Below are 25,660 nucleotides of genomic sequence, written 5' to 3'. Positions count from 1 at the left end.
CTAAACTAATTCAATTAGCAGTTTTTTCTTTTCTGTTCTTGGATGAAACGGGTTATGCAACTGAACCCCATATGTATGGGTTATTATAGCAAATTTTGAAGGTTTGATGTTTTTGGTTTTGCAGGGATAAGTGTTAGTGTTTCTTTCGTCGGTTCAGAAGATGCAAGGCCTAGTTGTTGGTAAGACAAGTGGAATTTTTAAGCCTGCCTGCGGGTTGGTAACTGGATGCAAACTGAGCGCTAGTGGCTCAGATGCTAGACTGCATGTCTCCTGTGGGCTTAATTACTCCTGTTTTTTCAATGCCTCCATCAAGGTATTTTGTACATCATTTGTAACATATGCTTTTCGTGTTTTTTTTCTCCTCCGAGCTTTTCAAGGCAACAATTTTAGGAAGAGATCAACCAATTTCCTTCTTGTAGATTATTTTTGATCAAAATTTTCGGTTTATCTTCGTCGATTTCCTTTAGCTAGGTCAAGTAGGCACTTAGTTATGTGTGTGTGCTGGAGCTGCTGCTTTGCCTCTACAAATTCTAAGCTTTTTTCAGGGGATAGAACTCATCTTTTCCTTTCGATAGGTTCATTGAAAGCCAACGCATCTACCATGGCCACACAATTTATCAAAATCCAACTCCTCTGCCACACGATACCCATTCTATTGAGATTCATTGACAACCTATTCCTTCACCACATTCTTTTAGCTCAAATGCTCAGTCAACATGGAGACAATGCTAGCCTTTCTCATGGCATCCAAAACTTTGACACCCATCTTAATAACGCGGAGAGCATGATAACCTTGCACATGGCACCCATCTTAGTGGGACAACATACCCTCGTTTAGGATGCTGCCCCATGGAGGGGCATCTGCTCCTGTATTTCATGTGTATATTATCATGTGAACGTACTAAATAACCAAACAGGGAAATGTAAGCTTTTCTTGAAAAATAGATTTTTAAGGACGTATCTTTTACCACTTGGATATGGTTGGTAATTTCTAGTCCAGAGTTTTCTCAACATTGAAGCAAGCAGTAGGAGGTACCACATGTGGCCATTTTACTGCAAATTCCTTTGAGATCTTCTCGCAGTCTGTGTTCTCTTTCATCTCTACACTGCTAACCTCTCACTAAAAATGGTGTTTGATAATGTTGAAGGACAGCTTGTAATTCTCTGTTTCCTTTTATGAGGTCAGTGGAGGTAGCGCATGTCCATAGTCCAATCTTTAGAGTTTAGACCACATCAACATCGTGCAATTCTTTCTGCGTGGATGACAAAATCAATATACCTTTTTTAACTGCTAAATTAAATTTATCATAAGGTATTCTTCTACGATAAGTTATTAATATGTATTTAATATTTAACATCTGGCAATCCATTCTTCTACGATAAGTTATTAATGTGTATTTAATATTTAAGATCTGGCAATCCAACGTGGATTTGGCCATCTGAATGTCACCTTTCAGAAATAGGATTTAATAATAAAAAATGATAGTAAAATTGAAGTATTAAAATATGAAATAATAAAAATATAATATAATATAATTACAAGCTAATTAAGCTTAATGAGAAGTGAAGAGAGATGCAATGAGGAGTTGTGACTTCCTCAGCACAAGATATGAAAGGAGGAGAGTTTATTTGAAAGGAGACCAGGAGGAAGTAAGAAAGAGGGGAGCAATGTAATTAAAGAAGGATTAGTAGGATTAGTGTAAGAAGAAAGGAAGGGGAAGGAAATAAGGTATTCACTCTTTCAAAGGACAGCGACGATGAAGATTGCGACTCTTTCAAAGTGTGGTAATTATGAAAGGTTGTGACCAGTGAAAAAGGTTATGGTATTTATGTAAGGAAAGTTGGAGATAAGTAAGAAAAGTTTGAAAAGGAGTTGCAGCAATAAAAGAATATTGTTCAGAATTTAAGAGCAGACTGTGAAGATGAATAAGAGCTGGCATTAATGAAAATAGAACTCCATTTGATGAAGGAGATCAGTCTAAGAGATTAATATGACATGAGAAATCAGATTTCAGATATATATACAGCTGTTGACATTGCATCCATGAACAAGTATGGAACTGAAGCATTTTATGCATTTGGTCTGCCTGTGTCCAGTTATAGATGATAAGGCACTTGATCTGCCCACATGGCCATTATGAATAATGAGTCATATGATCTGCCTATATATTATCAATTCTGTACTATGCATTACTATTTATTGAGAGCAAGAGGGTTCAATTTAAACTATGTGTTAACATATTGAGTTAGTTTATCCTGTAATCAATCACATATTAGTTGGAGGAAATAAGATGGGGAGATATACTTTATTGGCTCTCCTGAACCAAGTAGTCTGCCCAAAGAGGGGGAATTTGATCATGGCTGACATTCCTGACTCTTGTGGGTTGAGAGGAATTTGATTTATCCAAGGGGGAATTGATCATAGTTGCCATTCCTATCGCTTGTGGGCTGCCCTAAGGAGGGAACTGGTCCACCATTGGACATTCCTACCGCTTGAGCGACATGGGCAAGTTTGCCATAATATGAATATGATGTGTTCTTGGGCTTAGTTAGGCTGGCCAGTTTAGTAGTGCCCTCTTGAGGTTCCTAATAGACCACCTCTGATTGGTTATGAGATAGGTAAACTCCTTTTGGGACATCATGAAGGGAATTCATCAATGAGAATATTTATATCATAAGATTGAGTTAATGTTCCTAACCCTAGTGGGAAAGATAATTCTTATGAATTATGTTGGAGTTGTAATTTTAGGGCAAAGACAAGGGCTTTGAAAAAAGGGGACCTTACAATCGGTATAAGATCATTGTTCTTGCTAGCTTGAGGGACCAATAGTAGTTGATGCAACTTAGCCAAAGGGCTTAAGAGCTCTAGAGAGAGGTAAAGATGAAGCAAGAAATGCTGTTGTATACAGTAAGAAGGATCTAAGCTCTAACAATGCATTCACTTGTGTGTATGCTTTGTGTCTCTATATATTCATGTGTATACTCCATGCCTTCATTCATTCATGTGTATATGTTTCCAAATGTATGTTTTGTGTTTGGCTCTATATTTTCAATCACTAGAATGTGGGAATAACTAGAGTGATTCAAAATATATGAATTTAGTACACTTGAGATTGTAAATGTGAGTCATGCTATTGTGCAAATGTTGATCAATTCAAATCATTTTGATGCCAGTACAAGATGACCCTTTTCCTTCTTTGACTAGTCCATTGATGAATGTTCCTTTATACAATGTGCTCTTAGGATTAGTTAGGTTGTTTACTGGCACCATCTTGAGGTTCCTACCAAACTAAGTTTTGATTGGTTTGAGATATGGTAAACTCCAAATCAGGACATTACACCTCCATTAATGAGATTAGTTATATAATATTATTCAGTTAATGTTTCTAACCTTAGTGGGGATACATTTATGGATTATGTTGGAATTGTAATTTTTGGGCAAAAACTAGGGCATTTGAAAAAGGGGACATGACACCGTGGTCAGGGAGCACTCATCGCAAGTGTAAATCCATCCTACATAGCCGTAGATGTTGCCGACAATATAATTTCAGTAATCTGCATCTTTTGTAACCTTGCCTTTGGAAGTCGATTGCCCTCGCGAATGATGGCAATTGCTTGTAATAAGCTGGTACACTCTTCACCCAGCATCAACATTGATGCAACCAGCAATCAGCAGCAATAAATTTATACCATAGATGAGGTTGCAACAGAAGATATTTGAGAAAACATTGAGATCAGTCATGTAGACCTCTAAAACAAATCTCCAAATCTTATTGCCTGCAAATTTGGGCTTTAGTCCTCATTGCAAACCTTGTGTAACTGCCAAGTGAGAAGCAAGGGTTTTTGTCGTAATCTCTCAATGTGTGCGGCCAAAGGTTTCTGTACTTGAGTATACATTCAAACTCAAACCAATACGGAGAATTGTTCAAGAAGGATATGATCTAACTGAAGCAATGCAACTTGCAGGAATAGGATCATAGGCCCTGTTTTGGTGCTTACATTTGAACCTGCCTTTATTCTATTTCATCCTTATATTTTAATGAGCCCTATTTCGGCACCAACATTTGAAATTGCTTTCATTTTTTATTGTCTATATTTATATTTTATTATATTTTGGCACCAACATACTGGCACAGAGGCAAGAGTTTCCATATGAAGTTGAGAGTTTCCAAAACATTCTTGATGCCATTTCAACTGATGCCACACATCGTCTGAAGATGATGACTCAGCTGCCGAGTCACAGTACCAAGTCACTAACGTTAGAAAGAATCATACAAGCCAAAACAAACATAAGCTTTTATTGTGATGGCGTTCTATATCCTTCAGTGGCACAATAGTCATGAGTCAAGAAGTTTGTTCAAACCAAATAATGAAAATATGAAATCATATAAGAGCAGCGAGCTGATGATTATATTCGAGCCATCTGAAGAAACAAATTGCAGATGTAAAATATTAAGGCTGAATACATATTTCGAAGCTACAACCTCAACATTATATGCTGTTGGGTCACAAGACTCACTACCATTATTCACTGGATATGGATGGATATTCAATTAGCTTTGAAACGCCCTACTAGTCATTAATTGTATCCTGCTTCCATAATAGCCTTTGTGCTTTCTCCTACTGAAGTCCCTGCTTTCAATGGGTGGTAACTTGACACAGATGTAACCACAGGTACAGGGTAGCCTCTTCTTTTTTATTCCCACTTTAACAGAAATTGGCTTTTGAATGGGTTATGCAACTAAAAGATATGAACACTTTTTAGTTCAAACATATAAAGGGAAGTCCATGAATTCAGTCACATCCGTCAATTCATTTCTATTCCATGAGCTTGAACAAAATGAAAGGAACTAAGTCAGGTCCATAGTTTGCGAACTATGTGAGTACTCGCTGAGTTGCTGAGCACTCTATTTTTTTGCTGGGGGAGTTTTGACAAGTTCAAGTCTCATTTATAGATGCAATAAAAACATAAGTAAAAATGTCAACAATGTGTTTTTCGCATTTTTTTATGATTGGTAATAATATATATTTTTATATCAAAAAGAGGATTAAAATACCACTTCAAGTTGGCGAATTTGAACTTTACACCCCCAAACTACTGGGATTGAAACAGATTTCCAAACAGCCATACAACTAAGCCCTACATACATTCAAAACACGCATCGAACATAGACAACACCACCACTTGGAGACACATTAACCCTTACTCAAAATTGGGCATGCCAATAGACTGAAGACCAGATACCTTCATCCAACAAACCATCCTGCCACCTCCTCCCTTGAGAAGTTGGGGAATTAAGAATATTTGTTTTCCACAATCCATTTTGATTTATTTTGATGCTTCTGGGAATGATGAACCCCCACCCTCACGTCTACCAGAGCCCTTAACGCCTACACCACTGCTACCAACCTATCCACCACCCCAACTAGCTCTTTTTGGAGGGATCTGATGTTGAGAAACAAGGATACTATGGCGTCGAGAAACAAGGATACTATGGCTGCCTTGATTTCACTGGCGTGTACTTCACCTTTGCCCTTTTCCCTGCCATGAGTTCCCTCTTCTCCACTCTAGTTTATCTCTCCAACCCTTTCGGACATCCATTTGAACTTGCATTGGTCTGAATAAAGTTCAAATGACCTGAGGCTGCATGTTCACGTCGCTACTGCCAATGAGTTCCCAAGGACCACGAATCATGTGCAAAACCACACCCAACTCTGCTCTTGCCATGATTTGCTCTAGTCCTCTAGCCCACTTGGGCTCCAAACACGCACAGGCAACCCTTAACACCTCATCCTTTTGAAGAACCCACCATCGATGCTATAAGGCCAAGAACAATGAGCAAATGTCTAGATTGGTTCTGGGCCTTAGATTTGTGTTTGAAAACTCCTCCCCAAACAACAGACACATGACCTCCCAAAACTCCACATGGTCGAATTTGAAAACATTCTTCATTTGCTGGACTGAAATCACCCCTTGAATCTAGGTAACTGGCTTGGCAAATCCAGTAAAAAGATTGCCTCCATGAAAAAACCTGCACAAATAGACTAATTGCACAAACAAAAACACAACCCTCCACAACTCCCATTTCCACCTTTAAAGACTATCGATGCCTCTCTGTGAATGACTCCCCTTCTCTTGTCATGATGTCAAAAGCCTTTCAGCACCCTACACCATGGTAGATACGAGGTAGCGGAAATCCTGTCCAAGCGATGCAAACGCTGCCACAACACCACCGGTTGTACTCATTAGCCAATTAAACCATCCCATCAGTACAAACTATCTCCAAGTTCATAATTTCCCCAACTTCACCATCATGTGATATTTGTGGCATGATTGAAGTAATCATTTCCTACTGTAGGCTTGTCATCACTCCCCAAAAGCCTAAAATCTTCAAACAATTCAAATTTGACCACTAGAAACCCATTTACCCATTACATTAGATAGTTTTTGCTGCCAATTTATTGGCCTGCCAAAGCACACGAGATACCTGAAAATCAACAAATTCTCCTAGAAAGTCTTGGATTCTTTGAATGTGTTTGTTGAGTACCATGTATCCATCTCCCCTTTCACTATGTCATTCACAACGAGTTGCGAATCACCTTCCAGATGAAGCCTCTGCACCCCCAATTTTTTGGCCATCAAAATAGCCCTTGTCGCCACCAGGCGTTCTGCTTCATTGTTTCTCCCATTTGCCAACCTTTTAGTGCTTATATCAAGGATACTCCCTCTCTTGTCCCGGACCACAAAAACTAGTCCCTGAAGGTCTAGGGTTGCCTTGCCTTTGGAAGTGTGATCAAAGTGAATATTAATCCTTTCTTCTGCGGGAATTAAATTGGCCCCCTAGAGCCTGCACGCTGAGGTTTAACCCTCAAAGGACCATAAATAGACACGTTTTTCACATGCTTTTCTATAAAACCTTACATTTTCTCTTGGAGATGCCAATTTTTTATTTATTGCTTGGTGTAATTGAATTGTACAAAAAAAATGTTTCTATAAGATATTTTACATTTTAGTACTTTCTAAGTTGCTTTGTTGAGAATAGGGCAAGTTGCAAATTATATTCCTTGATCATAAACAAAATGAAAGGATAACAACAATCTTTATATGAAATTCAGTTGCACATGTGTTAGTGAACAAATTGTCCTTCAAGAAAATGTGTGCAACTATAACTCTGAATGCCCAAGTGAGAGGACTAATCGACACCAACAGTTGGATAGGTTATCATTGGATTGATAACCTTCCTCTGAATTTTATCGGGTATAGCTCCCCGTGTAAGATATATAACGAATTAATTGTGGATGCTTTTAACTAGAAAGCACAAAAGGATTTCAAACATCTACTTGTAAGCACAAAGTAGATGCGGAAAAATTAAACAACTACAAGAAATTAAATGGTAAATGACACAAAGTCCATTCACCCCGACATGCTACAAAGGACGAAATCAAGAAATATGTTTTCCATCTTCTTGAGAAAGTGCAAAAACAGAGCTATGAAAATGTCTTGCAATCTGAATGTATATAGGAAATAGCGATAGTAAAGCACATTTAGGGAAAACTAAAGTGACACAAAGTTCACAATTAGTGGAAAGAGGATCGATCAAACTCAAAGTTTTGATAAACAATCAACTTTCAAGTCTCCCTTCCCTAAAGCATAAAAGATGCAAAGACCTTATTACACATTTGCAATTACAATCACCATTACAGAAAGCTGAAACTTCTCTGCATTACATAACTCACAACTCTCCTACTTTCTAACACGTAGTTCAGAAAGAGAAAAGAAACCCTGGCTCTATTCCCTATAACCTCCACAAGAAAATGGGAAAGTTCATGAAAGTTTCTGTCTTTACTGTAGCCCAAAGTTTGTAGTCTCCGAGAGAAAAGATGGAACCCCTTTGTCTTGCTACTGCTGGCTTATTTATTTTTTCACTTCCCATGGCTTTTCAGTTTCCCTAACTGAATCTTGAAACCGTTTCTCTTCACCTTCCTTGATAGATTTTCTTTGATTTTTAAATTATATTCAGCTTTTAAAGATCTTTCACTAAATCAAATGTCATCTTAGCATATTTGGACAAGTGGCAAATGAATAAATCAGTTCAAAATAATAATAAAAATTTGCTGCTGGGCGGATTTGTTTTGACAGTCAAATAGGTCTTGGTGCGGGGGCCATAACTAATTATTCCACCGTTGGATTTCCTTCGTTTTCAGATATGTTGGAGAGATCTTAATTCTGCACGACTTGATCGGAGCGATTAAGAAAATTATTTCCGAGTCAAAAGTTATTGAAGACTGAGTGGAGGTATATAAAACTATTGAACCATCGAACCCGTTGAACCACTTTGAACCATGTCATGTTTCGAACTTGAACTCTAAACTGATTTGAACTGTTTTAAACCTGTCACATCACATGAATTTTTTTGAACATAGAATAAGCCATATTGAATCAACAAGCTCGTAGGATCATTTGAACCTGTTCCAGCCAATTGAACCATTTATGACTGATATCCTGAGACATATGTCTGCTTCTTTAATCACTGGAAATTGAATTAATATGCCTAGAAAGAACTTGATAAATTTGATGAAGCTTCCTATGAAGTCTGAATCTGAACTCAATGATGTCTATACCCCTGCACTGGATCATTGAACTTGAAGACATTGAGCCTGAATCTTGTTTTTGAATCTGCATATCAAAATATTGAACCACTTCGAACTTCTGAACCACTTCGAATCAAGTTCGAAGTACTTCAGAGAGGTTTAGAAACTGAAACTAAAAGCTTAAAAATCTAGGTCTATATGTGTGCTGACAGGGGCTCTAATTGTGTGACTGTTTTTGATGCAAAAACAGAGAACTCCAACAATCTTTGGCAAAGATGAGTACCTTAACCATTGGGCAAATAGAGTCAGCAAGAAGAGAAAATCGGGAGCTGCTTGCAGAGAGGGCGGAGGGGAGGAGGGCAAAGCCAGCAAACAAAAACTCCTAAACTACCAGCAAGCACGAAGCTTGCACATTATTCAAACTACCACTATGCACAACAAAAACTTATTTACAATATTTACAAAGGTAGGAAGAGAACCTACCAAAAGAACCAGAAGAAAGAAGAAGTTATGCAAATCCATTTACCGGTTGGGAAAAATAGGAGCCTTTCTGAAACAACAAATCATACCTCAATGGAACAGCTCCAAACCATTGCTTGCTGATGACTCTTTCAATGCCAAACTTAAAACTGAAAAGGCACTGCATATGCTGATCCAACTCTCTTTTCTGAAAAGCCATAACTCATCATAGTACTCATCTTCACTTAAGAATTGATCTTTTACATTCACAGGGTTAGATTCCACTTCATGCTGAGAAACATAAAATGTAGAGATCTCACCAAGAAATGATGCACAATGCCTGGAAACGCTGTCACAAAGATTCAATTCCTACAAATATTCATGGTCAACTTGCAGCCATAGAGTCACCTCATTCAACATGGGATCAGCCCTTGGATATATGTTTTCTTCAGCTCTCTCAAGAATCAAGACCGTCATCAAGCATGCAATGCATAATATCTTTTGTCTTTCCCAAAGTGCCATCACATTTTCCAGCACTACTTCCACAATCCAAATCAGCAAAGCCACACATAGATGAATGGAAAGAAAATTTATCAATGAATGCTTCATTCTCAACCTGATTTGAATGAATACCTGGGTCATCATCAAAGGGACAATTTGGTTGAAGTGATGATAAAAATCTGCCTATAATTTCCTCTTCCTCATTGGGAAAAGTGTCTTTCAGCATTTCGGTTGAGTCATCAAGTTTTTCTAAAAGAATTTCATCGTGAGAAGCTCCAGCCAAAGGCATCTTTATCTCATCACAAACATCACCTCCATTTTCAGAGTGACAAGGCTCTTCAATGGGCTGACCACCGTTTTCACAATAGGACATATCACTTTCAGCCTTCTCATTAAAAACAGAAGATTCAACTTTTGGTAACACGCCATTGGCAGTTTTTGCACAATAGGAACTTTCACAACAAGATGATTATCATTTTTTACATAATCCCCAATATTATGACATGTTTTAGTAGAGTAAGACGTTTCATTAAACACAAAATCTGCCTTTACAGGAATACTTACTTCACTTTGTGGAAGAAAAACATCATTGCTATGTATACCAAGCATCCCATCTGCTTCATCATGGTGCTCGACCTCATTTCCGCATTCTGAATTTTTCACAGCGAGGTCGTCTTCTCTGATAACTAATCTTTCTTGTTGCTGTGGTACTACATAGGCATGGTTATGTTTCCATTCCATCTCAACATTCACATTGTATAACAAATCTTTAGAGTTAGATAAATCATTATCATTAGCATATGTCATCTTATTATCAGCACAACCTCTAGGTGGAGAATATGATATTGCTACGTTATCACAAATGATAGATTCTTTGATTGGCTGATTACAAATTCTAGAATGCAAAGAATCGTCATCATTCGTCCTTTCAATGAGACTAGAAATGTTACACTGCTGCATACTAGTCTGAAAATCTATGTTATCATAACCATTTGAATATAGATGACGTTCCATACCTATGGATTTGTGAGATTCTACCTCCAGGCTAAAGAAAGATTGTAGTAAAGCCTTGTCATTTGAGTCTACGAGCTCTTCGGCATCGCTTTGCTCATTTTCACTCGCTGATTCTTGCACATGGGGTTTCTTCTTGATGAGGATAGCACCATAGAATGACTTCAGCCAATTCACTTGCTTGGCCACTTCTTCGGTAACTTCTTTGATGGGATCACCTTTGAATGGTGGGATGAAGATAAAGAGATCTGATGTATCTTCATCTTTTGCTGGAACCCAATCCTTTAAAATTTCCTGATATGCAAGAAAGACCTTTTGGCATTCTTCCTCAACAGAGCTGCCAACCTCCATCCTAGGGGAGGTACCTCTAATTTGGAAAAAGAAGACACTAGACCTTTTAATCAAAATTCAAGAATTCAGAACCGAGTCGCCAATCTCCAACAGATGGAGATAATTATAAAGCTGAGGAAATAATGTTAGGCAATGATCTTCGTTTCCTCCCCAGCAGAGTCGCCAAAACTCTGTTAGTGAACAGATTGTCCTTCAAGAAAATGTGTGCAACTATAACTCTGAATGCCCATGTGAGAGGACTAATCGACACCAACAGTTGGACAGTTTATCATTGGATTGATAACCTTCCTCTGAATTTTATCGGGCACAACTCTCCGTGTAAGATATACAATGAATTAATTGTGGATGCTTTTAACCAGAAAGCACAAAAGGATTTCAAACATCTACTTGTAAGCACAAAGTAGACGCAGAAAAACTAAACAACTACAAGAAATTAAATGGTAAATGACACAAAGTCCATTAACCCCGACAAGCTACAAAGCACAAAATCAGGAAATACGTTTTCTATCTTCTTGAGAAAGTGCAGAAATAGAGCTATGAAAATGTCTTACAATCTGAATGTATACAGGAAACAACGATAGTAAAGCACATTTAGAGAAAACTAAAGTGACACAAAGTTCACAATTAGTGGAAAGAGGATCGATCAAACTCAAAGTTTTGATAAACAATCAACTTTCAAGTCTCCCTTCCCTAAAGCATAAAAGATGCAAAGACCTTATTACACATTTGCAATTACAATCACCATTAGAGAAAGCTGAAACTCCTCCTCTGCATTACATAAACAACTCACAACTCTCCTACTTTCTAACACGTAGTTCAGAAAGAGAAAAGAAACCTTGGCTCTGTTCCCTATAACCTCTACAAGAAAATGGGAAAGTTCATGAAATTTTCTCTCTTTGCTGTAGCCTAAAGTCTGCAGTCTCCGAGAGAAAAGATGGAACCCCTTTGTCTTGCTACTGCTGGCTTATTTATCTTTTCACTTCCCAGGCTTTTCAGTTTCCCTAACTGAATCTTGAAACCATTTCTCTTCACCTTCCTTGATAGATTTTCTTTGATTTTTATGACATTTAGCTTTTAAAGATTTTTCACTAAATCAAATGTCATCTTAGCATATTTGGACAAGTGGCAAATGAATAAATCAGTCCAAAATAATAATAAAAATTTGCTGCTGGGCGGATTTGTTTTGACAGTCAAATGGGTCTCGGTGCAGGGGCCATAACTAATTATTCCACCATTGGATTTCCTTCGTTTTTAGATATGTTGGAGAGATCCTAATTCTGCACAACCTGACTGGAGCGATCGAGAAAATTATGTTCGAGTCAAAAGTTATTGAAGACTGAGTGGAGGTATATAAAACTGTCGAACCATCAAACCCGTTGAACCACTTTGAACCATGTCATGTTTTGAACCTGAACTCTGAACTGATTTGAACTGTCTTAAACCTGTCACATCACATGAACATTTTTGAACATAGAATAAGCCATATTGAATCAACAAGCTCGCAGGATCATTTGAACCTGTTCCAGCAAACTGAACCATTTATGACTGATATCCCGAGACATATGTCTGCTTCTTTAATCACTGAGAATTGAATTAATATGCCCAGAAAGAACTTGATAAATTTGATGAAGCTTCCTATGAAGTCTGAATCTGAACTCAATGATGTCTATACCCTTGCACTGGATCATCGAACTTGAAGACATTGAGCCTGAATCTTGTTTCTGAATCTGCATATCAAATTATTGAACCACTTCGAACTTTTGAACCATTTCGAAGTAAGTTTGAAGTACTTCAGAGAGGTTCAGAAACTGAAACTGAAAGCTTAAAAATCTGGGTCTATACGTGTGCTAACAACATGCTTTTGACATTTCACCAAAGGATTTAAATTCACATAAAACTTATTGAAGATACTTCAAGGATCAAAGTTACACATTCCAAAATGAAGAAAAGGCAAATGCAAGTCATAAGGGTCAATTATCAATTTATCAACTTTTTCAGAAAGTTACGTTTTTGACCTCTCGAAAACTTATTGAAGATACTTCAGGGATCAAAAATACACATTCTAAAGTGAAGAAAAGGGAAATGTAAGTCATAAGGGTCATTTATCACCTTATCAGTTTTTTCAGAAAGTCATGTTTTCACCTCTCTAGCACTGGTCACCCCTTTATCAGTCTTCTTTGCTCTAGGTGAACTTACATTTGGTCAAGAAAAAGTAATATTTGTTTAGCAAACCTGCATTTATCTAAGTGAAGTCTACTGTCAAAACTGGTAAATTGAACTATCAGAGATTAGCAGAGCATATTAGCTCAAATGTTCACAATTTTCACTCATCTAAAAGAGGAACTAAACTCTGAACTCTAAACAAGGAAAACATTTCATTGAATCCAGTTGCACACATATAACAAACATCTCAATTCAAGCTATGAAAGTTATATGTATAACTTGTCCTGTAACTTTTGCTGATTTAAATATGCAAGTCAATGCCATTGACTTATAAATATATCCCCAACTAAATATTCAAGATGAAAAATATTGAATCTAATACTTTTCATTTTTTCTAAATGATCAAAATGAAAGTAGTTAATATCAGACTTGTAATTAAAACAGTGGAATTGAAAAGATCAATTATAACTAAATTGCACAATAGCACGATGTAGTCATGGCTGGATGGTTAATGAAGGGTTGTCTAACCATGCAACCGAATGAACAAACACACAACACAAGTCAATCAAAGAGAAAACAGTATTTGTGTATTCATTCACAGATAGAACAGGATTACAATTTGCTGCAATGGAATCCAACATGCTCGACTATAGCTGTTTGATGACAAATGGGCTAAATAAAGAATTTGCAAGATTTTACAATTCAATGCCATGCCAGCTATATTTCCTTCTCTTCTTTGGTATTTAACAATTTTCAAGGATGTTTATAGATTAGATTTTGGCCTTGGGAATGATCAAAGTTGGCTGCAAGGTTGTGCAGTGTTCAATGCCCCATGAAACTTTTAGTTGGCCAAATGTGTGAAAGGATCTCCAAAGATGAATGTGGTAATGGTGAATTGGTAAATCTTGATGCAATTCACACCCTACATTCTCTTGTGTCAACTATACGTTGCATTGTGTCCAAAAGTGCCATAAGCTATGAAAAGTTGCCATAAGGTATGAATGGTGAAATTGGATATTTGCTTGTTATGCCTAGGGGGTAGTACTAGATCAAAATATTGAATGGAACCTTTGTGGTCCTTGCATGTTATAAAACTTGATCATTTGTTATTAAACTATGGAGATGAAGTCTCTTTAAATAGAAAAGCACAGGCTGATGTTTTTACATGAAACATTTGTTAACTAAATACAAAAAATAGAAACTATCTAAAAAAACTAAAATCACTAAAGATGACCATGAGAAACATTACATTATTATTCTAATATCCTCTTTACTAAAGATGACCATTAGAAGCATTACATTATTATTCTAATACTGCCTTCTAACGGTCATCGTACTAGCTACAGAAAAAGCATAGAAGGCTGCCCGCCTTCTCTTCGGAAAACTCGGTGACATGAGCCTGTTGTTGAGACACTCCTTGAATTTGCAAAACTTTTTGAAATGACCAAGAGTACTGGAATCTGGTTGACCTGGTGTTGGGTAACAAAGCTATCCCTTTGAGATTAGCTGTTGAAATCTGCAAAAACCAAAAACAACAATTGTGGAAAAATCGCACACCCTCCAAACATGATTTTGTCAAAAATCGCAAAAAAAGTCTGCAGATGATTGCCCTAGCAACTCTGTGCAACACAGAGTAGACTGCAAGACCTCGAATCTTGTGGAAAAAATTGCTTAAGTTGAAGTTTGCAAAGCATGCTTTTTCGGGAAAAACGGTAGAAACCCTAAAATAGAAGCACCTGACAATTTCTTTTTTCTAGAAAACTTAGAAAATCTTCCAAACAAGAGCCAATTTTTAAAGCTTAGAGGTCGATATGGCTCCCGCCACCCCCCCCCGGATACAGATGTGGCGGGGTTGGGGTTGGGGAGGATTGGCATCCACAGAGAGTGGATGTGCACCTTGGGCACATCCGAGCTCATTCTGGGCAGATATGGGTGTACAGCGGCCAGGAAAAGTGACTTCATAGAAACACATTATTAATGCTTTTTAACTAAGTTACCATATTTTCTGGTCCACCCCCAAATTTGGAAGTCAATTTGCTCCATATTCGAATCTGTATCAAATTCGCTTTTTTCTGGAAAATTCGCTGTAAAATCGCAATGCAGAACCCTGCTCGAATTTGACGTGACTTTGATTGACTTCAGACCTCTCCCGACGATTTGGAGACATTTATGTTGTTTCCGGCAAATTTTGACTGACTTTCCCATGATGCTGATGCGGGTTTTGGTTTTTAGTTAAGTTTATTATTATTATTTTCAGTCTCACCAAATAGGGCACGGGTAATCTTTTAAAGATCTTCATCGCATCGTATCTGTTCATCTACAACTTCCACAGATTACCTGGTACCTCCCTTACACAGAATATGCACACAGAAAAAACAAAAATCAATAAAAATTCTGGGACAGCACTATCCTAACTGGGATAGTAATTCTCCTCCACTGTTGATGGCCCTTTGTAATGTTGAAAATGGATCATCTCTGCACAATGTAGAAATCTGGTCATGCCACGCTCATTCCATCTGGTCCGCCCATATTAAAAGTCTGCTAATCTGAAACTATATGTTATTTTCCTCCTGACTGCACTGTACATCATCATTAGTTTTCAATGAAATAGCTTCTTCTTTTGTTAAGGATACTATATTTATAATTTTATATATATACCTTTCATGGAAAAATTAAACCACACTACTATAAAAACCGACATCAATAATTTTAATTGCGTATAGAGATATAATTTTAATTGCATTTTTATTATTTTAATACATGTATATAGAGATATAGATATAAGTTTGAAGGAAAATTATATATATATATATATATAAAATCTAGTACGGACGAACCCAAAACGAACCCGAACCCAGCCCCAAAAAATTTTGATCGAATTTTGAACCCGAATGTCGAACCCGCATCGGAACCAGAATCTGAACCGGTAACTTAGCTTTTTAATGTATAGTTTTTGCCTATAAACTCTAAAACAGCCTAATATTAGGCAATTCATTGCTAAAAGTTAAAACATTTCATTTTGTTTCCTATTGGGGTTCAACAGATCTAGAATTTGCAGCAGCAATAGGTGATGATTTTTTCGATAATCCTTTTGATGCTTGATGAATCATCATATCATGAACTACATTTTGTAATTGTAATACTTTTTTGATTTACACCGGAATTGTGAACAGTAGACATATACATGGCTTATTTTATATTTGTGAGCTATCAATTGACTTTTAAGATTATCTATGGCATTTGGCATACTGGGTTCTCGTACCCACACCTGCAGCCGCACCTGAACCAGTAACTTAGTTATTTAGGATAAAATAATGCAAAAGCCAGAAACAATTTTTGAAAATAAGATTGAAAAAGCCAAACACATTGTTTGAGGGGAAAAATCGATCAAAACCAGAAACAATTTTTGAGAATTAACATCAATTAAGACCCCACATAAAGTGCGAGACACGGATCAGAATATAAACTTTGTTTTTGATGGAAAAGATAAAACACCGTCACAAAACAGGACTTTAAAGGCAAACAAAATCACACAAAACCCAGAATAATTTTATCAGGGACAAAATTGTAAGGTCCCAGAAAGGTTCAAGAAAAATATTATGAAAACCCATCAGAAATGTTTTAAGAGAAATATATTAAAACCCATCCAGAATAGTTTTAAGGAAAAACTATTATTAAAAACTCACAATAATCTTTTTAAGAGGACAAAATTATAAAATTATGAAGTATAAACCCAACAAAAGACATCTTTATTTCTGCAAAAAATCCAAGGTTGAAAGGCAAAAAGAAACCAGAAGATGACTTCCGATTTGCCCCTGATAGGCACAAAAACCCTAGATCAAAATTTACAAAAACCCTAGGCAGAAAACCAGAAGCATATAGCCCTCAGCTTCAAACGCACAGGCAATGGAATTGTTGCGTGGCAGCAAGCAAACAGAAATCCCACAATTTACAGGTGTAGAGGTTGCGGCTTCAGGCAAAAAAGGCCAAGAAACACTTTTATGGGCCCAAAAAACAAACTGTCATATTAAATAATTATTGCACAACCTTAATAAATGTAGAAAATGGCGGCAAAAACCAGTCGACACAAAAAAGGGGTAGGAAAAGTGCCTGAAAATCTTTACACAGAAAATGTGAGTATAAAATGAAATTGTTGCCGAGTATTCGGAAAACAGAGCCAAAACAAGCTGAAGCAGGTCACGAGCTGGATGAAAGTGACAGTAAATGGCCTGGGATCTGTGAAAATGCTGCACAGGATAAAAACTGTTGTGGGCTCATACTTGTAACCCATGGGCTCTCAGACTTGGTCCATTGGGAGTCTGCAGTGACAAAGGAGGAACATGGCCCTCACACGGAGCTGCGGAAAACCCTTATCACCATTCTACAACCACCATCCATGTAAGGCCCCTTCTCTAGTGCCTTATTATAAACCCTAAATGTCATGGATATGATAGAAAGCTGAGAAAAGATAGGGATGTAAGATGATATGTTTTGATTATATTAGGTTGATATGTTGACACCTTATTGAATTAAGGCTCAGGATGTCATGGCACTAGCCCCAAAACTATGTAAGAGGACTTCATAGTGTTTTATGCTTTAGGAGGATGATTCAACATTCACCTATTAGAATCAGATAAGTACCTACACGGTAGGACTAAGTATGATGTAAATTTAATGAGTCAATTATATGTTGATGTTTCATGAGGATAGATTATATTGACCTATAGAATGTGATGAAATTTTGGGCTTGACAATCCACGTGTGAGCAGAGCAACAGAAGCTGCAGAGAAAACTTCGATTTCTACAAGAAAACCCTTGAAAAACTCTCCAAAAAGAAACTCCAAATATTGTTTTCAAAAAGAAATAAAAAATATTACCAGAATTAGAGTTCAGCAAGAACTCAAATTTTTATCAAAGAATTTGCCAAATCTTATAAAACCCCGTCAACTCACTCTGATACCATAATATAAAACTTGATAGTTTTTAATTAAACAGTGGAGATGAAGTATCCATAAATAGAAAAGTACAAGATGATGTTTCTAATACAAAAATAGAAACTATCTAAGAAAATTGAACTCACTAAAGATGACCATTAGAAACATTATAATATTATTCTAATATTACATCCACCTCCCGTAATATTGGGTTTACCTATACAAGCTTTCAAATAGGCGAGGATTGAGCACCCTTAGGCCTTAGCTATTTAACACCCTCTTATGTGGTTGTCTCATGTTTGGACCATTGGACCCTAATCTAGTGCAGGTCTCAAACTCAAGGGTGCGACACCTGATGATGTAAAGTGTGCTCATGCTCTAGACACAGTGGACCACTAGACTTTTAACTGCATAGCGTCCCAAAATGGAGCACATATGGAATATACTGTCTCAAAATTGACAGTATGAATGTGATAAATATCATGGATTCACAGAATAGGTTGGATGGAAAAGCAAGTTGATAAGTAACTCGACTTGTCTGCTCCAGAATCTAAATAAATTTTCCTAGAAAGCTAGGTGTGAATGAGTGAGGTGGTAAGCTTTCGACCGCGTGTATTGGTTATCGTAAGAAATGACAATGTGTGTGCGTGCAGATTTTTCTCTATGGTATTCTGTTGCAATTGCCAATGCAAAAATATTGTTTGGCACGTCTTACAGTTTGTATTGTGTGTTTCGTGGCATTACAGTCAAGTAGCAAGAATTATCCATAAGCACACTGGCGTCTAATTTTTTTCTAGATTTACATGCAAAAGAACTATATTATTATTTATAGACAAAAAACTTTCGAAAGATAATACTTCGAACAACCATCTTTTATTCACCTCCTTTATCCATCTATCCTTCACTTAAAGACATGGGTTTCTCTATCAAATAAACTTAGTTCCTACACCTAGGTTTTCGACTGGAGTAGATAATAAAACAGCATATACACCTGAGGAAATTTCATCATTGCTGGTTAGGGCATGCATATGCACAATGTCTCATCAAACAATTTACGCAAGATAGCAGCAAAAACATTCTATGTCCTCTTTTAGATAATTTTTAAAAATTTAAATTTGAGCTTTTTAAAGCAAAACATGGTGGATACAAAGAAACTCTGAGTAACAAAACTCTGAACACGGAATCAGTCTTTCAGAAAGTAAGCTGCCTCTTTGTTTTGATTTTATCATTTATGTAAAGCCTAAGTTGCAGGTTCGGATTCCGGTATGGATGCAAATTCAAGATTCAGGTTTGAAATTCGTCTAAATTTTTTTGGGCTTGGGTTCAGATTCATTTTGTGTTCATCCGTACAAAAGTATATGTTTTTTAAAAATATGTATGTGTGTATATATATGCAACAAAAAATAAATCCATACTTGAATCTGCTAATAGTAAAGGAAATAGCAAAATACATCACCAAATCTATGTTTCAGTTCAAAAAGGCATTAATTGCAATATTTAGCACCACATACAACTTGATACACTTGCTTGGTCACATGCATGGAACAAATTTCCATATCATGGGGACAGTTTGAGATTGAAAGGAATTGTCAAAAGATTATCTGAATTTTAATTTTGTAGTGGTTAGAGCATTTCTAACCAGGCTATATTAAAAGGTGATACAAATTTGAAGTCCCGGACTCAAACATATCATATCTTTTTAAAGACATTCCTCTGTAATCATCAATTTAGATGTCACCTATCGTCAATTTGGATTTCCTTTCTAAGCAAGTTTTCATTTTCATACACAAATGCGTAAATGATATATAAACATTTTTTTGGTCTTTTTAGTGGTCACAATAGGGTTGAGAGGTCAAAAAAACACTTTAAAAAGTATTAAAAAAACGCTCTGAGACCAAATTCAGCCCAGGTCTAGACAGAAAATTCTTCAAAATTCGCTGCAAATTCTGCTCAGGTTCCTCTGACAGAATTTGCAGCAAATTCGCAGCTCTGCAAAAGAATGTGGAGAGAATTTGACAAGGACCAGACTTTGTACAGCATTGAACCAGACTTTGAGGGTTGCTGGAGAGAATCTGGTAACTCAGTGTAACGCTGTCAGTTTGGGTTTGGGGCAGTTTTGCTGTCTGTTTTATGTGGTTTTGATAATCCTTTTGGCCAGGGTTCGGGTTGGGCCTGTACATTCAGCCCAAGAATATCTGAGATGTACTTGGGTACAAATGAAAGTCAGAACACAGCTGATCTTTGAATTTAATGTTAATTGTCAAATTATAAAAGTCTAACGTAGATCAAAATGGTTTATGAAGTTATATTAGTCCAAATGCACATGGAAAATCCATATAAATCAATAATCATCATTTATGGTTAGGGCTACTTAGGATTTTCTTCTTGTTTTTTGCTTTTTATATTAGATCGACATTTTTTGGAACCCAGCAGGTTACCCCCTGGTTTGTGCTAGGCCTGTACATTTGGCCTGGGCACAGTGGATGTAGCTAGCTTAATGTGCAGGTCTGGGATGGATGGGGAAATGCATCTTTGGTTTTAAAGAATGTGAATTTATAAAAATGCAAAGAACTAAAAAGCCCTTACTAGGCATAAATGATAAATATGAATGATGGACACCACTTACAAACTTACGTACATTTAAGGCAATTTTATTGCAAATTGAAAGGTCTTGCATAGCCAGTATAGTTATCTTTTGAGTTTCTCTGGTTGAAAATTATGGTGTTTTCTTGATTGGTTATAGTAGCCTTTCTACCTTTTGAAGTCAAGTTCCTTCAAAAAGGCAAGGAGGATGTTATAACATGTACTCAATTGCTGTCTGAAAAACATTGGTTTCTCAATGTAGCTTGTTATTAATAGACTTGTTATATATACACGCTGTCTTGGTGAAATTATGGTTTTAATGCAAATATCAACAAATATTGTGTCAATGGTTGACAGTAGAATCAGATCTACCTATTTGTTGTGCTTTCCTTAAAAGATCTATCTTCTTTCTTTGGAAAGAGCTAAATTTTCCAACCTTAAAACATTGCAAGCTGCTAGTATTCTTGTAATGCTTCTGGGCTGATATTTTTAATTTTTTTTGGTCTAAATTGAACTGGAGCTTGCATATGTTTAAGAATCTAGTGGTTGTTTATTCATTTAGGATGTGCAGAGACTTCTGAAGTTTGCTTTGCATTGCCACCTGAAAAGAAACTGAATGGATGTAAATCTTGTAATGTGACCTGTTTAACAACTTGCTAGCTACAGTTCATACTTGCAAATTATATTTTGAAGTATCATTCTGGATATGGAACGGGTCACTGAAATTTTGATAAAAGATGGACTGTATGAACATCTCTTGCTCTCGATGTACAGTGCCTGCCAATTTTAGCACATTTTAAGGTAATTTTAATGCAAATCACAAGATATTTGTATTTCGTCAGTATAAATTGCAGAGTATTCAGTTTTGTTGCTCAGAAGTTATGTTTCCCCCATGATTGAATGGATTTGAGGTGTTTCTGACTTCTTTGAAGGTTCTGGGTAGTTAATGAGTCGCTGTTTTTTTTTTTTTTAAAGAGGTAATGGGCTGAAGCCTAGATTAATATTATGATTTGTTGCAATTAATTATTATTATATGTTAAGCTCAAGTAAATTGAACCCAAAACCTCCCACATGAGAGGCTCACAAGTTATACCATTGTGCTATAGGCTCTTGCCTGAGTGGCTGAAATCTTGATAAAAGATGGACTGTATGAATATCTCTTGCTCTCACCTGTGGGACAGTATTTACTGATTTACAGTGTTTGCTAATCTTAGCACATTTTAAGATGATTTTAAAGCAAATTGCAACATATTCATATTTCATCAATATAAATTCTATGGAGTATTCTGTTTCTTTGTTTTGAAAATTATGCTTTCCTCCCTATTGAATGGAATTTTTAGGTGTTTTTGCCGTCCTTTAAAGAATTTAGATTTTTGTTTATTTACTCTCTTATATGATGTTCCCATTTTTTTTAACGATTGGTAAGTTTGTGTCTTGAACAAAAGCCTTTGCCTGTTCTTGAACAAACTATATAAAGTATTGTGTGATACAGAAGAAAGACGGTACAGACATTTTTTTTCAACTAAAAACAATCATGCACACACATCTCTGTAATCAATTTGGCATTGAGCCTATATAAAATAAGCAGCTGATACACATGGTTTCGGTGCTGGGTTTCTCCAAAGAGAAGACAGACTTCTTTCATGTTTTTGGAACATTTTAAAGCATTCCACAAATTGAGGGGTTCTTGGACGCAATTTAGCATCTCCAATTTCTTCATTGTATTGGCAGCCCCATACATTTTTGATAATAATGTGTTGAAATGTCGATTCATGTCTTTGGATGGATTGGAGTGATGGTATGAAGTACGTATTGGAACAAAATGTATTTCTTATGCCATAATCTTTTTTCACTACTTTATTTAATGCAGACCATTCACAGTGCTGCTGGAGAAAATGCTTCACAGGATACCTTTTAGTGATTGCTTGTATTGATTTTCAAAAACATTCTTAACATAGTTGCAGAGTTCTTATTTCTATATATCTTTTCAGGACCATCTTTCATCATTCGTTCCAAATCACAGAGGGAAGCCATCATTTGGACGAAATTCAAGAAAAAGGAATATTTGTGTGAAAGCTGATGGAAGCAAAGACAAAACTTCTGGCAGTGTTTTTCCACTTGAACTGGAATCACCGACTGGCCAGTATTTGTCTCAGATTCTTAGGAGCCATCCACATCTCCTCCCTGCTGCAATTGAACAGCAGCTAGAGAAACTAGCAGCTGATAGGGATGCTTCTGTGGAGCAGGAACTCCCTTCAACAAGTGGTACAGATATTGTATTATACAGGTTGCTACCATAATTTCTCTATGGAAGATATCTTGAGTAGAGTTCTATTCTTTTTGGTTGCAATCTGTGTCATTTCGGATTTTAAATTTTTATTCCAAAAAATCTGTCTGACCTTGTTCCTTGTTTGTCTAGGAGAATTGCAGAGTTGAAGGCCAAAGAGAGACGCAAGGCCTTAGAAGAAATCATTTATGCTCTAATTGTTCAGAAGTTTGTGGATGCTGGTGTTTCATTGATACCATCAATGTCAATGCCTACTGATCCTTCTGGGAAAGTCGATACATGGCCAAATCAGGACACAGAGCTTGAAGCCATGCATTCTGCAGAGGCTCTGGAGATGATAAGAGAGCACCTGTCTCTTGTTCTTGGAAAGCGCAATGCGATATCAGATTCAACTGCTGTTGCTCAAATTAGCAAGCTGCGAGTTGGACAAGTTTATGCGGCATCTGTTATGTATGGGTATTTTTTGAGGAGAGTTGATCAACATTTTCAGCTTGAGAAGAGCATGAAGATGCTTCCGTTTGGGTTGAATGGAGATATTGATGCAGAACAGTTGATGAGTACCCACCCAGAATTAGAAGATGATTCATATCAAGATAATTCTGCTTCACAAGGTTCTGCAGCGGCAGCTGCAGCACTTGCAGCAATGGCTGGTGCAGCAGGTCCTGCAGATCCAGATTTTAATCCAATAATAGTTTTTGGAGAGTATGGGGCAAACCCCTGTAAGTTGAGGTCTTATGTGATGTCATTTGATCCTGAGACATTGCAAAGATACGCTACAATGAGGTCCAAGGAGGGTGTGAACATCATTGAGAAGCATGCAGAAGCCTTGTTTGGGAGACCTGAAATTCGGATTACACCTGATGGGTCAATGGCTGTTGCCAAGGATGAGATAATAAGGATAAGCTTTACTGGCTTGAGCAGTTTGGTGCTAGAGGCTGTCACCTTTGGGAGTTTCCTGTTTGATGTCGAGAGTTATGTTGATTCAAGGTACCATTTTGTTAATAAGTAGATTCAAGATCTGCTACTTTGTCTAAAGAGCGCATCTCCATGTCATTCAATGATATTTTGGGAGCTATGGAACACCAAAAAGAGGCATTGATTAATCTGATGATGAAGCAATGTCTCGAGAATATTCTGCCTTATTGTAATGTATTATAGGTCATTCTCTCGTATCTCTTAGCTTTTTGGTTGCATGCTGAAAAGGTGGTGATGCATTGAACAAATCTACTCTATTGTGATTTCTTTATCCAAGTGACCTGGGAACCTGGGAAATATGACTCTTCGAATGAAAATAGTCCTCATTCCAGGCGGCTAAATTGGTCCTTTGACGGCCTTAGAAACTGAGTTTGAATTTGCTTAGCAATCGACAGTTTCTGTTAATATCAGAGTTTATTAATAGACAACCCTTTGTTTGTAGGATAAGTTTCACAAATTGTTGGGAACTTGAGTATATTTTTTGCAAGATTCTGTTCCCACAAAGTCTTGTAGACGATTTTGTTTTGATGAATTGAGTTTTTCTTGTCTTAGTTAATTTTATTAAACCTGGCAATTATGGAATTTAAACTTCAAATAAAAAGTTGTATACCGGGTGAAGAATTGAACAATCACAGTTCAATTATGTTTTCTGCTTCCTGAGTTTTAGGCTCCAAAACATGGGGGTTCATTTGAAGGGAGTAGTTTGATTTGTTAAAGTAAGGTTCAAATCTTTGTTTAGAAAGTGATGAATTAGAAAAGAAATAATAGTTTGTTAAAGTAAGGTTCAAATCTTTGTTTAGAAAGTGATGAATTAGAAAAGAAATAATAGTCCGGTCTAGCTGCAATTATCTGGGTTTGGCACATTCCTTCAATGTTCAAGTGATGCCTTTCTTACACTAATGAATAATGCAGGTTGAGCTGTTAGGCTTAAGATGCTTGTGCAGTCTTTTAGAGGGTTTTTTTTTGATGGTTTATGTTCATAAGTTTGAATTTTGAATTTTTAACACTTTTTTTGAGATTTCTAAATATGTGGGGCTTTTTAAAAATCCAAAAGCAATAAACAGTTTTGGTTAGCTTGTTGGGCTGTGTCGACTGGTTAAGATGGAGTGACAGTTCAGGAACCAAATTTTGCAAATTACAAATATCACTCGTGTATGGAAACTCAAATTTACAAGTTTATGCGCATTTCTTAGTTTATATATGATGGGTCAAAGTCGAGATTAATTATTATTATTTATTAAGTTTAATTATAAGTTCAAACTTAAGATCTTCTAAGTGAGAGACTCACAACTTACATTGTGTTGTAGGTTGTTGTCGTCAAGTTTATATCTTTATATACTGTATTTAATTTGATTTTAAGATATAATGAAAGTTAAATGACATTGTTGATGGCAGTGTTCTAACAAATAAGTATCAAAATCAGTCAGGACAACAAGGGACAGGGTGATGAGGTTAAACGGCCATTCAACTTCAAAGAAAATGACACAGGAAGAGCATTCATAAAGGGGGAGTCTGTAACTAATGAGGAAAATTCATGTAGAAGGAAAGTTGTAAAGTATGCAAAACAAAGAGCTAAAATAAATGTCCAACGCCACAGATAGGTAGAGAAGAGACATGCAAGCATAAACTTGTATGGTGATGTAAGTCTTGTTAACCTATAAATTTATTTCCATGTATAGAGGTTTTGCCATCAATTCTAAAGAGGGAGATTGTTCAACCAAACTACAATGACATGGTTGACTGGCAAAATGGTGAGCAGTGAACACAAGCATTGAGTAAGTGTTGGACTGTTGTCATTGATTGA

General features: G+C 36.6%; 1 protein-coding gene across 2 annotated transcripts in view; it reads left to right on the top strand.

Moving 5' to 3' along the window:
- Nucleotides 1-24,297, top strand: part of LOC149557389 (UV-B-induced protein At3g17800, chloroplastic-like) — a 24,582-nt gene extending 285 nt beyond the window's left edge. For both annotated transcript variants that reach the window (XM_089832044.1, XM_089832045.1), the window contains exons 2-4: nucleotides 125-313; nucleotides 22,586-22,881; nucleotides 23,014-24,297. In XM_089832044.1, coding sequence (XP_089688170.1) covers nucleotides 161-313; nucleotides 22,586-22,881; nucleotides 23,014-23,890 — 1,326 coding nt within the window. In that variant the 5' untranslated portion in view covers nucleotides 125-160 and the 3' untranslated portion in view covers nucleotides 23,891-24,297. The remainder of the gene's footprint in view (nucleotides 1-124; nucleotides 314-22,585; nucleotides 22,882-23,013) is intronic.
- Nucleotides 24,298-25,660: the final 1,363 nt, after the last annotated feature.

The sequence above is a fragment of the Cupressus sempervirens genome, chromosome 5, assembly GCF_028749045.1.
Source record: "Cupressus sempervirens isolate cs-2001-9-10 chromosome 5, ASM2874904v1, whole genome shotgun sequence".
Lineage (NCBI taxonomy): Eukaryota > Viridiplantae > Streptophyta > Pinopsida > Cupressales > Cupressaceae > Cupressus > Cupressus sempervirens.
The sequence above is the reverse complement of the archived record's forward strand: the minus strand, read 5'-3'. Positions and strand labels throughout refer to the sequence as shown.